The sequence below is a fragment of the Phoca vitulina genome, unplaced genomic scaffold (assembly GCF_004348235.1).
Source record: "Phoca vitulina isolate PV1807 unplaced genomic scaffold, GSC_HSeal_1.0 scaffold1, whole genome shotgun sequence".
Lineage (NCBI taxonomy): Eukaryota > Metazoa > Chordata > Mammalia > Carnivora > Phocidae > Phoca > Phoca vitulina.
Genome location: NW_022589704.1, coordinates 66,055,546 through 66,068,115, shown reverse-complemented (window position 1 = coordinate 66,068,115; position 12,570 = coordinate 66,055,546). Strand labels below are relative to the sequence as shown.

General features: G+C 37.6%; 1 protein-coding gene across 7 annotated transcripts in view; it reads right to left on the bottom strand.

The window, feature by feature from the left end:
• The window catches only part of COBLL1 (cordon-bleu WH2 repeat protein like 1), a 159,085-nt gene that overhangs the window by 15,143 nt on the left and 131,372 nt on the right, over nucleotides 1-12,570 (bottom strand). For all 7 annotated transcript variants that reach the window (XM_032409219.1, XM_032409225.1, XM_032409232.1 and 4 more), the window contains 4 exons: nucleotides 7,110-7,263; nucleotides 6,526-6,600; nucleotides 5,224-5,343; nucleotides 1,024-1,258 (listed from right to left, as the gene is read on the bottom strand). In XM_032409219.1, coding sequence (XP_032265110.1) covers nucleotides 1,024-1,258; nucleotides 5,224-5,343; nucleotides 6,526-6,600; nucleotides 7,110-7,263 — 584 coding nt within the window. The remainder of the gene's footprint in view (nucleotides 1-1,023; nucleotides 1,259-5,223; nucleotides 5,344-6,525; nucleotides 6,601-7,109; nucleotides 7,264-12,570) is intronic.

Here is a 12,570-nt window from a genome sequence, read left to right as displayed (position 1 = left end):
AAAGAGGATATTGTATGTTATATATTGATACTATTTACACACACACACACACACACACATACACACACACACACGATGAGAAAAGAGGCAATAATTTCCAAAGACAGATGGACTTAAACCATCTTTTTTCTGCCAAATACTGGAAATTTAATAGCAAAGAAAAAATACAACTGAGAGGAAATGCTGCTATGAACCATTAGCTTTCAAAGAGCAGTCCTATTACAAAGAAGGATCTAAGAAGCTCAGTAAAATGGACACTTTTACAGACACAGTGTATTTTTGTTATTATTATTTGTCTTTTAAAGAAAAAGGAAACTAAATGAAACATTTAAGTCTTGCATCTGGCAAAGCCAACTTCTGGCAAATCAGGATATGGACTGACCTCAACTGGTTTTTGGGTTTTTTTAAGTAATAGAAGGGTTTAATTTGGAGACAATCCCATGCAAATTATAGTAAAACTTTGATAAAGATGGTTTAGTTTGCCTACTTGATTTCATCTTTAATCATGATGTGGCATTTCTAACACAATATAAGTGTACTGTACTATAGATTTCAGTTCCTAGGATCAAGTGGAAAGTGCACTCTCTGCATTATAAAGTTGACTGCAAAAATAATATTAGTAACATCATAATCTAATGTGCAGAATTGTTTTATATGTCAGTGAAAATTCTTGAGAAGCATTTGGTGAAAATTAAAAATTAAATGTTTCATTTAGATCAAACAGAAAATAGGCAAAACCCATACAATACAAACAAACAGATACTTTTATATTTGAGTCATACAAATTAACTAAATGCTATGGTTTATCTCACACAGGGTATCAGAACTGTTGAATTTGATTTTATTTAAAAACAAAATATGCAAATGGATACTTTATAAGTAAGCATTCTTATAATGATGGTGAAGAGAGTCTAAACTAAAGGGACTACTATATTTGTGTTTACAATATCAGATCTATAATTCAGAGACCTAGTATTCATTAAACAAACTATCACCAACACTTCAGGCACATAGACTACTTACTGTCCATCTGTGTTTCTAGCTTCTTGTTTTTCTTCTTTGGAGTTTTGTGAGGACTCTCCAGTAACATTGCCAAGGGCTGAGTCAGGATCATTTTTCAGTGTATTTATTATATCAGTAGATCCAGAAGGAATATCTTGTGACTTCAGAGAAATATTTTCAGCCTCATCTTTAGGCACTTCACTCAGTTCTTCCTTTTCATCTATCTCTTCAAGGCTATGATCAGAGCTTATTCCAGCTACAAAGAAATGAAGATATAATCCTAAATATTAATTTGCCTCCTCATTCATCCCATGCAATCCTAGCAAGAAAGGAATTTTTAAAATAATAATTAGCTGGACTCTTTTAAATGCTGGTCCAAAACTAATAAGAAAATACTCTTCTAATGGTGACTAACCATATTAACATATAGTCAAATTAGACATACACAATTTTAAAAATAATATGCTATCATGCTAGGTTTTATTCATGATAGAGAAAAAAGTTATTGAAACTCATGATCTTCAAGTTACATATCTCTGAGAGATATTTATATATCTTTGAATTAAAATGATTTTACATTCATATAACAGCCCTAAATGTTAATTAAAAGAACATTAGATTTTATAATTTTAAGTTTTATATATACAAGTATACTTAACAAAATTTGACTCGGTAGTTATGAGAACTACAATGGAGAACTATCTGAGCCCCTTTCAAAAATACCAGTGCTCGTACCCTCTCCACACCTGTTAAATCAGAATCTCTGAAGAGTGGGACCAAGAATTCTTAAGGCTCCTAAGGTGATTCTATATAAAACCAGGATTAAAAGCCACTGACTTAGATGCTTAATATACTTTTTGAAAATACAAACAAGTATTATACAATGAAAATTATTCCCACTCAGCTTGATTCTCAGAGGCAACTTCCTTTAACAGTTTTTCCTATATATTATCGGAAAGTATAATGAGCATACAAGCAGATATGCATACTCATGCTTCCTTCTTTTATGTTGGTTCATTTTATATAAATGGAAGCATATTATAACTGATGTTTTTCACCTTCTGTTTCTCCACTTAACTATGTCTGAAAAATCATCCCATATTAGTGTGTGTGTGTGTGTGTGTGTGTGTGTGTGATTCCTTCAAAAGCTGCAGTTAATATTTCATTGTATAAGAGTGTGTTCTATTGTTATTCCTTTAGTACCAGCAACAAATGGCCAACAGTTTAAAAGAGGAGACATCCTAATTGGTGTACACACTAGCTGTGAAATTTAATTTAAACCAAAGAATGAGGTTCTGAATCTTTGCTTATTTAAGTATAATTTAACACTTCCATTTACACAATAGCAGCTGAACAAAGTTTAATTTTACCACAATGGGGGGGGGATGGTATAGCATTATAGTGATCAGCACATCCACAAAATTTAATAAAAACTTCAACATATTTGAAGAGTATTTAAAGTAATGTATGTCTTTAATTTTATCTCTAGGCAGAAAAGTATGCAATTTATGCTATTTCATAAACAAATATGGAGACTTTTAATGACAGTTTCATTGTGAATTAAAAGAGGAGATTACTCAACAGAAAAAATATTAAGGAATCTGAATTTAAGTGAATTTTTAAAAAATGTATTTTGGCAAGTCTTGTTTTATTATGACATGTGAAAGCATCATTATGATACCAATGTACAATATTATGTGTCTACAATAGCATATATTTGTGCAGTAAGGGTATATTTATATAATTTGAAAACAGAAAATTAATGTCTGTTCTGGTTTAGATGCAAATGTGTTTTATAAATGGCCCCTTGGCATATATTAAGCTCTTTACAAATTAGATTAACTGAGGTAACACTTAGCAAATTACTGTTATCCCTATTTCTCTCTTGCCCATGAAAAGTATTTCACATAGGAGCGCCTGGGTGGCTCAGTCAGTTAAGCATCTGACTTTTTTTTTTTTTTTTGGAGTAAAGAGTTTTAATGAATAACAGTAGGCCAACTGGGGAAGATAAGACACCCCCCACAAGGCCCCAGCCCTTCTCCCATGATGCCCTGGGACCAGTGTACCTGAGCCAGTCGTGTGCCTGCCCCAGCCCTGAGGCCCCCAAGTCCCAGGGGAGGGTAGGAAAAGAAGGTGGATGTCTGGGGGCTCAGCCCCAAGAGTTCAGGGAGGCAAACACAGTTGAATTTGGCCTTGGAAAAATCCATCTTGGGATGCTGATCCATGAACTTCTTCAGAATCTCCTGCTTTTTCTGCTCGTCTGAGGTGGGCAGCCCCATGGACTTCTGCCTCTGGTCGTACATCATCTTTTCCACCATGCTGCAGGTGTCACTGTCCAGGTCTGACAGCTTGGAGTTCTCAGCGTTGATCTTGGTATTGATCTCAGGGTCACTGGACACCAAGCGGCTCCACCACTCCATCTTGTTGATCTTCTCCAGATGCACCGTCACCACCTTGCCATCCTCAATGAGCTACAAGCTCTCCTCCACCTTCACCTCGTTGTAGAGCTCCCCGTCAATGACTTAGGTCATTGACTTAGATCAGCTTAGGTCATGATCTCAGGATCGTGAGACTGAGCCTCGCTTCGGTCTCCGTGCTTAGCACGGAGTCTGCCTGAGATTCTGTTTTCCAACCCCTCTGCCCCTCTCCCTGCTCAGGCACATGCTCTCTCTTTCTCACTCTCAAATAAATAAATAAAATCTTTTAAAAAAAATTACATCTATTCTGGTGAACTACTTTTTTGTATTCATTCATTCATTCAAAAACTGCTGTGTCAGATACCATTGCAGTTGCTGCCAGACAGCGTAGTTTTCTTTTTTAAAAATTGAGATACAGTTCACACTGAGTAAAATTCATTTTTGGAATCCATGTTGGAATGCTTCATTTGATAGATATATAGTTGGGTGACCACCACCACAATTAAGATATAGAACAAGTCCATCAATCTCCAAAATCCCTGGACCCTTTGGTGATCATCCCCTCCCCCTAACCCTAGACCCTGGCAACTATTTTCCCTATAGTTTTACCCTTGCAAGAATGTCATATGAATGAAATCATTCAGCATCTAGCCATTTAAGACTGGCTTCCCCATTTAACATAGTGCATTTGAGATTCAGCCACGTCACTGCATGCAGTATTCATTCCTTTGTATGGGTAGGTGGCATTCCAATGTATGGATTGACCATAGTTCATCCATTCCTCAGTTTAGGGACATTAGGTTGTTTCTCATTTGGGGCAATTATGAATGAAAATCCTAAAATAATGTACATGTTAAGTTTTTGTGTACACAGAGGTTTTCATTTTTCTTGGAAAATACCTACGAGTGGGATTGCTGGGTTATACAGAAAATGAAAGCTTAAATTTTATTTTTAAAAACTTGTCAAACTATTTTCCAGATTGGCCACACAATTTTGCATTACTATAAGCAGTATGTGATATATTAATTTTAAATAATTTTAAATAAGGACTCATTCTGGGTTAATAAAAAATTGAATAAAATTATTTATAATGAAATACAAGTATTTTTTTTTTTTTAAAGATTTTATTTATTTATTTGAGAGAGAGAGAATGAGAGAGAGCACATGAGAGGGGGGAGGGTCAAGGGAGAAGCAGACTCCCTGCCGAGCAGGGAGCCCGATGCGGGACTCGATCCCGGGACTCCAGGATCATGACCTGAGCTGAAGGCAGTCGCTTAACCAACTGAGCCACCCAGGCGCCCCATGAAATACAAGTATTACCTAACTATACATTTTTGCCATCTGGTAACAAAATAATTCCAATAATTTAACATAAAAATCCCAATCAAAAGCAATACTATAGAAAATAAGCCATGCCTAGATAACAAAAGAGTAGTCCAAGAAAGAAAAAATATATATATAAATATATATATATTCTTTTATATTCATAAAGTTAAACACTGTAAATAATAGAGTTCAAAGAGTTTTGCCAAAAAAAGCAGAAAGCCAAATAAAAGAAAATGCTGAAATCCTCCAAGGCCACTTATTTTTTCATCTTATAAAAGATGCCTTGTAATAGTCATCTATTTGGTTAGGGAAAACATCAAACTCCAAACCTGTAAGAGAATTTCAAGTGAAAGGGGGAAACTACTATTTCTTTGAGACCTTTTTACACAAGGGATGACCAAGTAATGAAATGTTGACGTGGTGATAATCCTAATCTGCATTAAACAAAGCACCAGGCAGGAAAGGCCCCATCACCTACATGTTAGAGACGCTACGGCTGTCTCGGCCGCTCGAGAGCACTCGGAGAGGGAAGCTTCATCCAGTAGTCTGGGCACAGTGGAGTGTTCGAGACTGGGGAGCCCGGGGCCAAGAGAGGCTTCTGCGAAAGAAGTAAAATCTGTGGAAATGGCACTTAGACAACAGAGTTAAGGCAAGCAGAGAACAAGAAGCATTTCAAAGAAATCAGATCTGTTAGCTCACAATGATCCATGCATTAAACAAGAAGAGGTAACTGGGGGGGGGGGGGGGGGAAAAAAGGAAGAGAGAGAGAAACAGGTATCAAGCAAAGTTTGAATAGCATTCACACCTTCTTTCTAATACTTCCGCATCTTCTCATTTCACTTATATAGTTTGATATTATTTAAATAAAATTCCTTGTGGAACAAAATAGTATCATTGATATTATTCTGAGTAAGACTTAAGAAATAAGAAAAATCATGACTCGGTATAAAATGATAATGTTTTTAATCACAGAGGACAGGAGAATTCTTATATAAGATGTGTCAAAATTTCAAATTCCTAAAAATCACCTAAGGATTAAAGATTTAGGAACATTTGGGTGTCCTGAGTTTCTCCCATGTTTATGAATATTAATTATAAAAATTAGGTAGGGTTATATTGAGCAATTTTCATACCTATAAAATTATCTCCATGCTAAAGTACTGGCATAGTAATATTCTATTTTTGGTTAGACATTAGTCTGTCAGATTCATTTATACCTAACATTAAGTCTAAGAATTAAGAAATTTTATATTTATTCTTATAATAGCTACTATTAAAAATATAGGGAAACAGTATTAAATTACTTTATTTTTATTGGCATTTCATTTATTTGGAGAATCCAAAATGAGACCATATAAGAGAAAATACTTCATGATAAATTTTTACCACTAAATTAGGACACTATGTATGTCAAATTCATACCTAGGACAGTTGTGTAAATAATGGTACCTTACACCTTGGTGTAAGTTTCTTCTGAACACACTAAGGTACCTTCCTGACTAATATGTGTCCCTCTTGGGGAGGACATTAATAAGTGGTAACCTGACACTGCATAAGGAAAGTTCTTAAGGTACCATCACAGAACTAAAATTTTGAATTCTGCCAATTTCATACTCAACCCAGGGTGGAAAATTTTTCATTTCATAATATAAAATTTGGGAAATAGAGTCAAAGCATCTGTATCCCTTTCACAGACAGAGCATTATAACTAGATTCATTCCTCAACTGCCATGAAAGGTCTTCTTCAGGAGCTACATGATGTGGAATAAAGGTGTCCTACCTGGGCTGGGCAGCCCCTTGGGAGAGTTTGCTTCCAAAACACCATCCGAAGGAACCGTGCGTCCTGCCTGTGGGGCTGGGGGACAGAAGCAGCACAACTTACAAACAAGTCACATTCACAAATGTAGCAATTCCTTAGTAGCTTAGTTTATTTTTATATAATTTGGGAAGAGAGAGCCCTAACTTTGTTAGAAGCCACTTCACCGTCCAGCTTTGATACAACTAAAATCGACTTAGCTTCCCCTTCCTACAGGTAGTCAGTCCTGGAATGAGAGTGTCCTGAAGAGATTCACAAATGATCACATGCTCAATTTTAGGATCAGGGAGCTATACAAATTTTTCTTTTCTTTTTTGTTATGTTGCAGATTTTAAAAAGATAGTTAAGTGAGAATAACCAAGGACTATCTAAATATTATTAAAATTCATTAAATAATAAAATTGATTAAATTCATATGATTAAAATTTATTAAAAGCCTAAGTTTAAGTATTGTCTTTTAGTAAAAAGACCTGATTTATAACCTGTATCACTTTACTGTCTATATGAAACAAGACCTAATACACACATAATGGGAAAAGTAACATTACCAGTGACAGGACTACTTTCATCACTTGGATGCAGGGGTATTTTGGAGGGTGGGGCAGGTGCTTTTCGCTTTGTCCTCTTCAAAGATGAATCGCCAACAGATGTACTACTGAGCTGCAGTGAGCCAGTTCTCACTATGCCTGCTCCACAGGGACTCTGGGAAACAAAATGACCAGACACGATCTCCATTTAGAAATTAATAGCGAACTTCAGGAAGACGCTGACCTTTACATCAACTGCTTCATACGCCAATATGAAACATAAGAGTCATTCATTCAAAAAACCTTTATGGAGCATCTGCCATGTGCCAGGAGATGAATATGTAAAGTAAAATAAAATAGGATGGAAGAATGGCATACAAACAACCAATTATCATGTGGAGGACTTGTAAGCATAATAGTTAAAAACTAGCTGTCAGAGAAAAATATGGAGAAAATATGGATGTAAAGTAAGAGGTGAAAAAGAAGAATATCTGTATGTTAAAACAGCTGGCTTGATTAATCTTTCTTTTTTAGTACTAACATATTAATGACAAACATCTCAAAAATTTCTATGTCTACCCACGGCAAGGTCATTTGAGGTCACCGACTCCATACACGGCTAAGGCTCACACGCCTGGCATGTGACCGTCAGCAGACCCGGAGACAGGCCTGCCTCAGCAGGCCGCCTGGTGCCTCCTGGCACACTGCCACATCATCTAACCTGATTCAAAGAGCTGTTCGTAGTTTTTGGTCTCCAATTTCTCATCCCCCACTTGAACACTTTCACCCAGATATTTCCCAACTTTTGATCCATTAAAACTATTCCTATCAAAGTCGTCAATGACCACCACAACTAAACTAGTGGTTAATTCTTAGAACTCATTTATTTGATCTGTTTGCAGCATTCGACAGAATAGACCACCCTCTTAAAATTCTCTTTTTCTTACTTCCAGATTACCACATTCCTACTCTGCACAGATCCCAATGCTCCATTTTCTTTTAGGGTCCTTTTTCATCTCAGTCCTTGCATACACTCTCTTCAGTATCTATGTTCACTCTCTTGGTAATCTCCTCTATTCCCTTGGATTTATGTATTATTCATATGCCAATTAATTCCAGACTTATCCCTCCGTCCTAGACCTCTTTCTGATCTCCACTTAATATCTAAGGCGATTTCAAACATGGCCTGTCTCAAACTGAGATCCTGATAATCCCTCCTTTCCCCTCTCCCATCAGAAATAATCCTGTTCCCACAGTGTCTCCTGTTTCAGGGAAGAGCATCTGTTCAGGCCAGTGACTCTGGAGTTCTCCCCATCTCCTTTCCCTCTCACACTCCACAGGAAGTCCATCTCGTTGGCTCATCCAGCTTGACTCCTACCACATGGTCTGGATTATCATCAAGAACCTCCTAAATGGACTCTGCTTCCACACTGTGTCCCTACAGCCCTTTCTCAACATACCAGCAAAAGGATCCTATCAAAACCTAAGTTTGTTTAGGTCACTTTGTTCAAAACCAAATAACAGTTTCCGAGTTGGCATGGAAAGGCCAAAGTCTGGGTGAGGGCTTCTAAGGCAGTTAACTGCCTAGCCCCTAGATCTCTCTGACTACCTCCTTCCCTAAGTGTCATCTCATAGGGACAGAGCACAGTTAGGTCCACAATGGCAGGCACTTGATGGAACACCTCTCACTGAGGTTAACTCCTCCTAACAGGGGGCAGACAGGGTGGCACCTAGCTGACCTGATGGGGAGTCAAACCATTAAATGGCCTCCATACCAACTGAGGAACAGCTGCAGCCACCAACCTCTTCTCCCCTCAGTACTGTGGTCCCTCCTCCAGAACTTTTCAGGCCTAATCCATCAAGGAAAGAGTTAAAACCTGCCACCCAAACCCAGACTGATTCAGTCACTAAAGCCAAGTCTGATTAAATCTAAGGGCCACCCCTACCCCCCACCCGCTCCAGAGTGGATGTGGGGACAGATCCTCAACTGCGGTTTGGACTTTTGAAACAATCAAGAGAAGGACCCTTGGCAATAAAGGGCTGAGGAGGAAATGCACCGTATCATACAGCTGGATAAGCAGTATTTAAATGTCATTTTGAGCAGAATATAAAGTTTTCTTCTTATTGATTAATTATATATCTCTGTGTTTGGAAACTTTCATTTGCTATCTTATAAAATTAACAAGTTTAGAAGTCATTAGGAAAAAGGCCAAAAATTCTCCTAAAACAATGCAGCACTTCACTTTTCAAAATAATGACGTAAGTATCAAAAGCAGTAGAATATGTCATTTTTATTTCTCAGATGAATTTACTTAGTAAAGCCCTATTAAGGCATGCTCCCTTCCTCTCACAGACTTACTTTACCAGTAAGAACATAGTTAAGTGATCAATAAGTAACTGCTGAATGCACAAATTTAGGGCAGCATTTGATTTTCCTCCTACTTCCACGCTGAAAACTTGTTTCCCATGCTTAGACAGATTGCTTTCATGAGGTCTAGAATACAAACTTGTGCTCCCCGTTAGGCCAGATTCCCAATCACTGTCATTTATTGGTCTTTTCTATTACCTGATAAAAGCAGTCATGACTTGAATTAGTCATGAATTTCTCAAATGACAGTATCTGTTTAGGAGTTAGAGCTCTTAAATTTTGGTCATAATAAAATATACGGTACAGAAATTAGAAGGGAGGAATTTATATTGCAGACTCACAAGTTTATATGAACCTATCCATAACTCAAAGACAAAATAAAAATAGACTCACATATTTCATCTGTGTCCCTAGAGGTCTTAAAATAAGCAAACTTTTTTTGTACAGGATATTTCTATGGATAAAGAATTTAAAATTTGTCAAAATACCCAGATTTTAGTTTTACTAAAAAATTTTCAATAGCATTTATGAAGTCAGCTAAGGGAAAAGAAAAGACACAACATTTTGAAGGAGCACATCTTTTATAACTTTATCCTACAGAACTTAACTCCCTTTACCCTGTTTTGCAGGTGTAACATGAAAATAAATGGACACACATTATTAGAGTTGCAACTGGATCACAGAGACTAAGAAGACATTAAGACAGCATGACTGTCACTGAGTGGTACCAGAAAGATATACATGACCTGTCATAACTAGATTCCATGGTATAATTAATGGTTAAAACTTATTAAGTTTATGACAAAACTGTAAATTTAACAACTTATGTAGGATGGGCCAAGGGCAGGAGTTTTCAAGGAATAAGAATGGTGAGTTTAGATCATCAGCAAAAGATTAATGATGGAAATGGAAGTTTTGTCCTAGGGTACAATAATATTAGTGTTAGTGTTCAAGGAAATAGCTTAATATATATTTCTTGTCTTTCAAGACAGACAAGAGTTTTGTTGTTGTTGTTGTTGTTGTTGTTTTTGTTAAAGAGAGAGAGAGCGTGGGGGAGGGGGAGAGGGAGATGGAGAGAGAGAATCTTAAGCAGGCTCCATCCCCAGCACAGAGCCTGACACAGGGCTCCACCTCATGACCCTAGGATCATGACCTGAGGCAAAATCAAGAGTCAGATGCTTAATTGACTGAGCCACTCAGGCGCCCCTGCTTTTTTTTTCTTTTTTAAAGGCTATTAGAAAATAATTTCAATCAGCTAGGAAGGAAAGGTAACAGAAATCAAACTTGGGAGTTACTTTGTGTTAAAATAAAACATCACTATTAAGACCAAAGTGGAGGAACCCCTGGACCTTGAGAAAGGGATGTTCTATATCTACTGCAAACATCCTTTTCTTGGTAAAAGCCCACAGGAGAAGAAGCATTTAAGTTAGAAGATCTAGGTGTTCCTAAATAGACTGCAACAAGAAAAGTGGTGTATACTGAGGATTGTGGGTGGAGTATATGTAGTCAGCACACAAGAATAGAGAGGTTCCTAACCCAAGAATGACTACTTCTAGAAAGCAGACTCACTAAACCACCACAGATGCTTAAGTAAACACATCATGAGTTCCATACAAAATGCTAGGGAAACAAAAGCAAAAGTGTACTACTGGGACTTCAAGATAAGAAGCACAGCAAAGGAAACAAAACTAAAAGGTAAACTACAGAATAGGAGAAGATATTTACGAATGACATATCTGATAAAGGGTCAGTATTCAAAATCTACAAAGAACTTACTAAACTCAACACCCAAAAAAACAAATAATCCAGTTAAGAAATGGGCGAATATATGAATAGACATTTTTCCAAAGAAGACATCCAGATGGTCAACAGACACACGAAAAAATGCTCATCATCACTTGGCATTAGGGAAACACAAATCAAAACTACAATGGGATACCACCTCACACCAGTCAGAATGGCTAAAATCAACAACACAAGAAACAACTGATGTTGGCGAGGATGCAGAGAAAGGGGAACCCTCTTACACTGTTGGTGGGAATGCAACCTGGTACTGCCACTCTGGAAAACAGTATGGAGGTTCCTCAAGAAGTTAAAAATAGAGCTACCCTATGGCCCAGCAATTGCACTACTAGGTATTTACCCAAAGGATACAAAAATACCAATTCAAAGGGGCACATGTACCCCAATGTCTATAGCAGCATTATCAACAATAGCCAAATTATGGAAAGAGCCCAAATGTCCATTGACGAATGGATAAATAAGATGTGGTGTGTGTGTGTGTGTGTGTGTGTGTGTGTGTGTGTGTGTGATGGAATATTACTCAGCCATAAAAAAGAATGAAATCTTGCCATTTGCAATGATGTGGAGGTGAATGGAGCTACAGTGTATTATGCTAAGCGAAATAAGTCAGCCAGAGAAAAACAAATACCATAGGATTTCACTCACATGTAGAATTTAAAATAAAACAGATGGAAAATAGGGGAAAGAAAAAAGAGAGGGAGGCATATAAAAAAGGCTTTTATTTTTTAAGATCTTATTTGAGAGAGAGTGCACAAGCAGGGGGTGGGGTGGGCAGGGGCGGGGGGAGAGGGAGAAGCAGACTCCTCGAGGAGCAGGGAGACCGACTTGGGGCTTGATCCCAAGACCACGGGCTCATGGCCTGAGCCAATCCTGGGATCATGACCTGAGCCAAAGGCAAACACTTAACCGTTGAGCCAACCAGGTGCCCCGAGAGACTCTTAGCTACAGAGAACAAACTGAGGGTTGCTGGAGGGGAGGTGGGGAATGGGCTAGATGGATGATGGGGATTAAGGAGAGCACTTGTGTTGAGCACTGGGTGTTATATGTAAGTGGTGAATCACCAAATTCTACTCCTGAAACTAATATTACATTTAACTAGAATTTAAATAAAAACTTGAAACATTTAAAATAAATAAAATGCTAAAAAATTTAAAAAAGAAAGAAAGAAAAAAGGCAAGGAAGGCCGTTAGTGTCTAACTAAGCTGCACGCACAAGCCCTAGTTTTCCTGTGCCTTTCAGGAGTATACGCCTAATAGTCTCCTAACCGCTCTACCCTTGCATTAGTCAGGCATGAGCCACCCGGTATTTTTG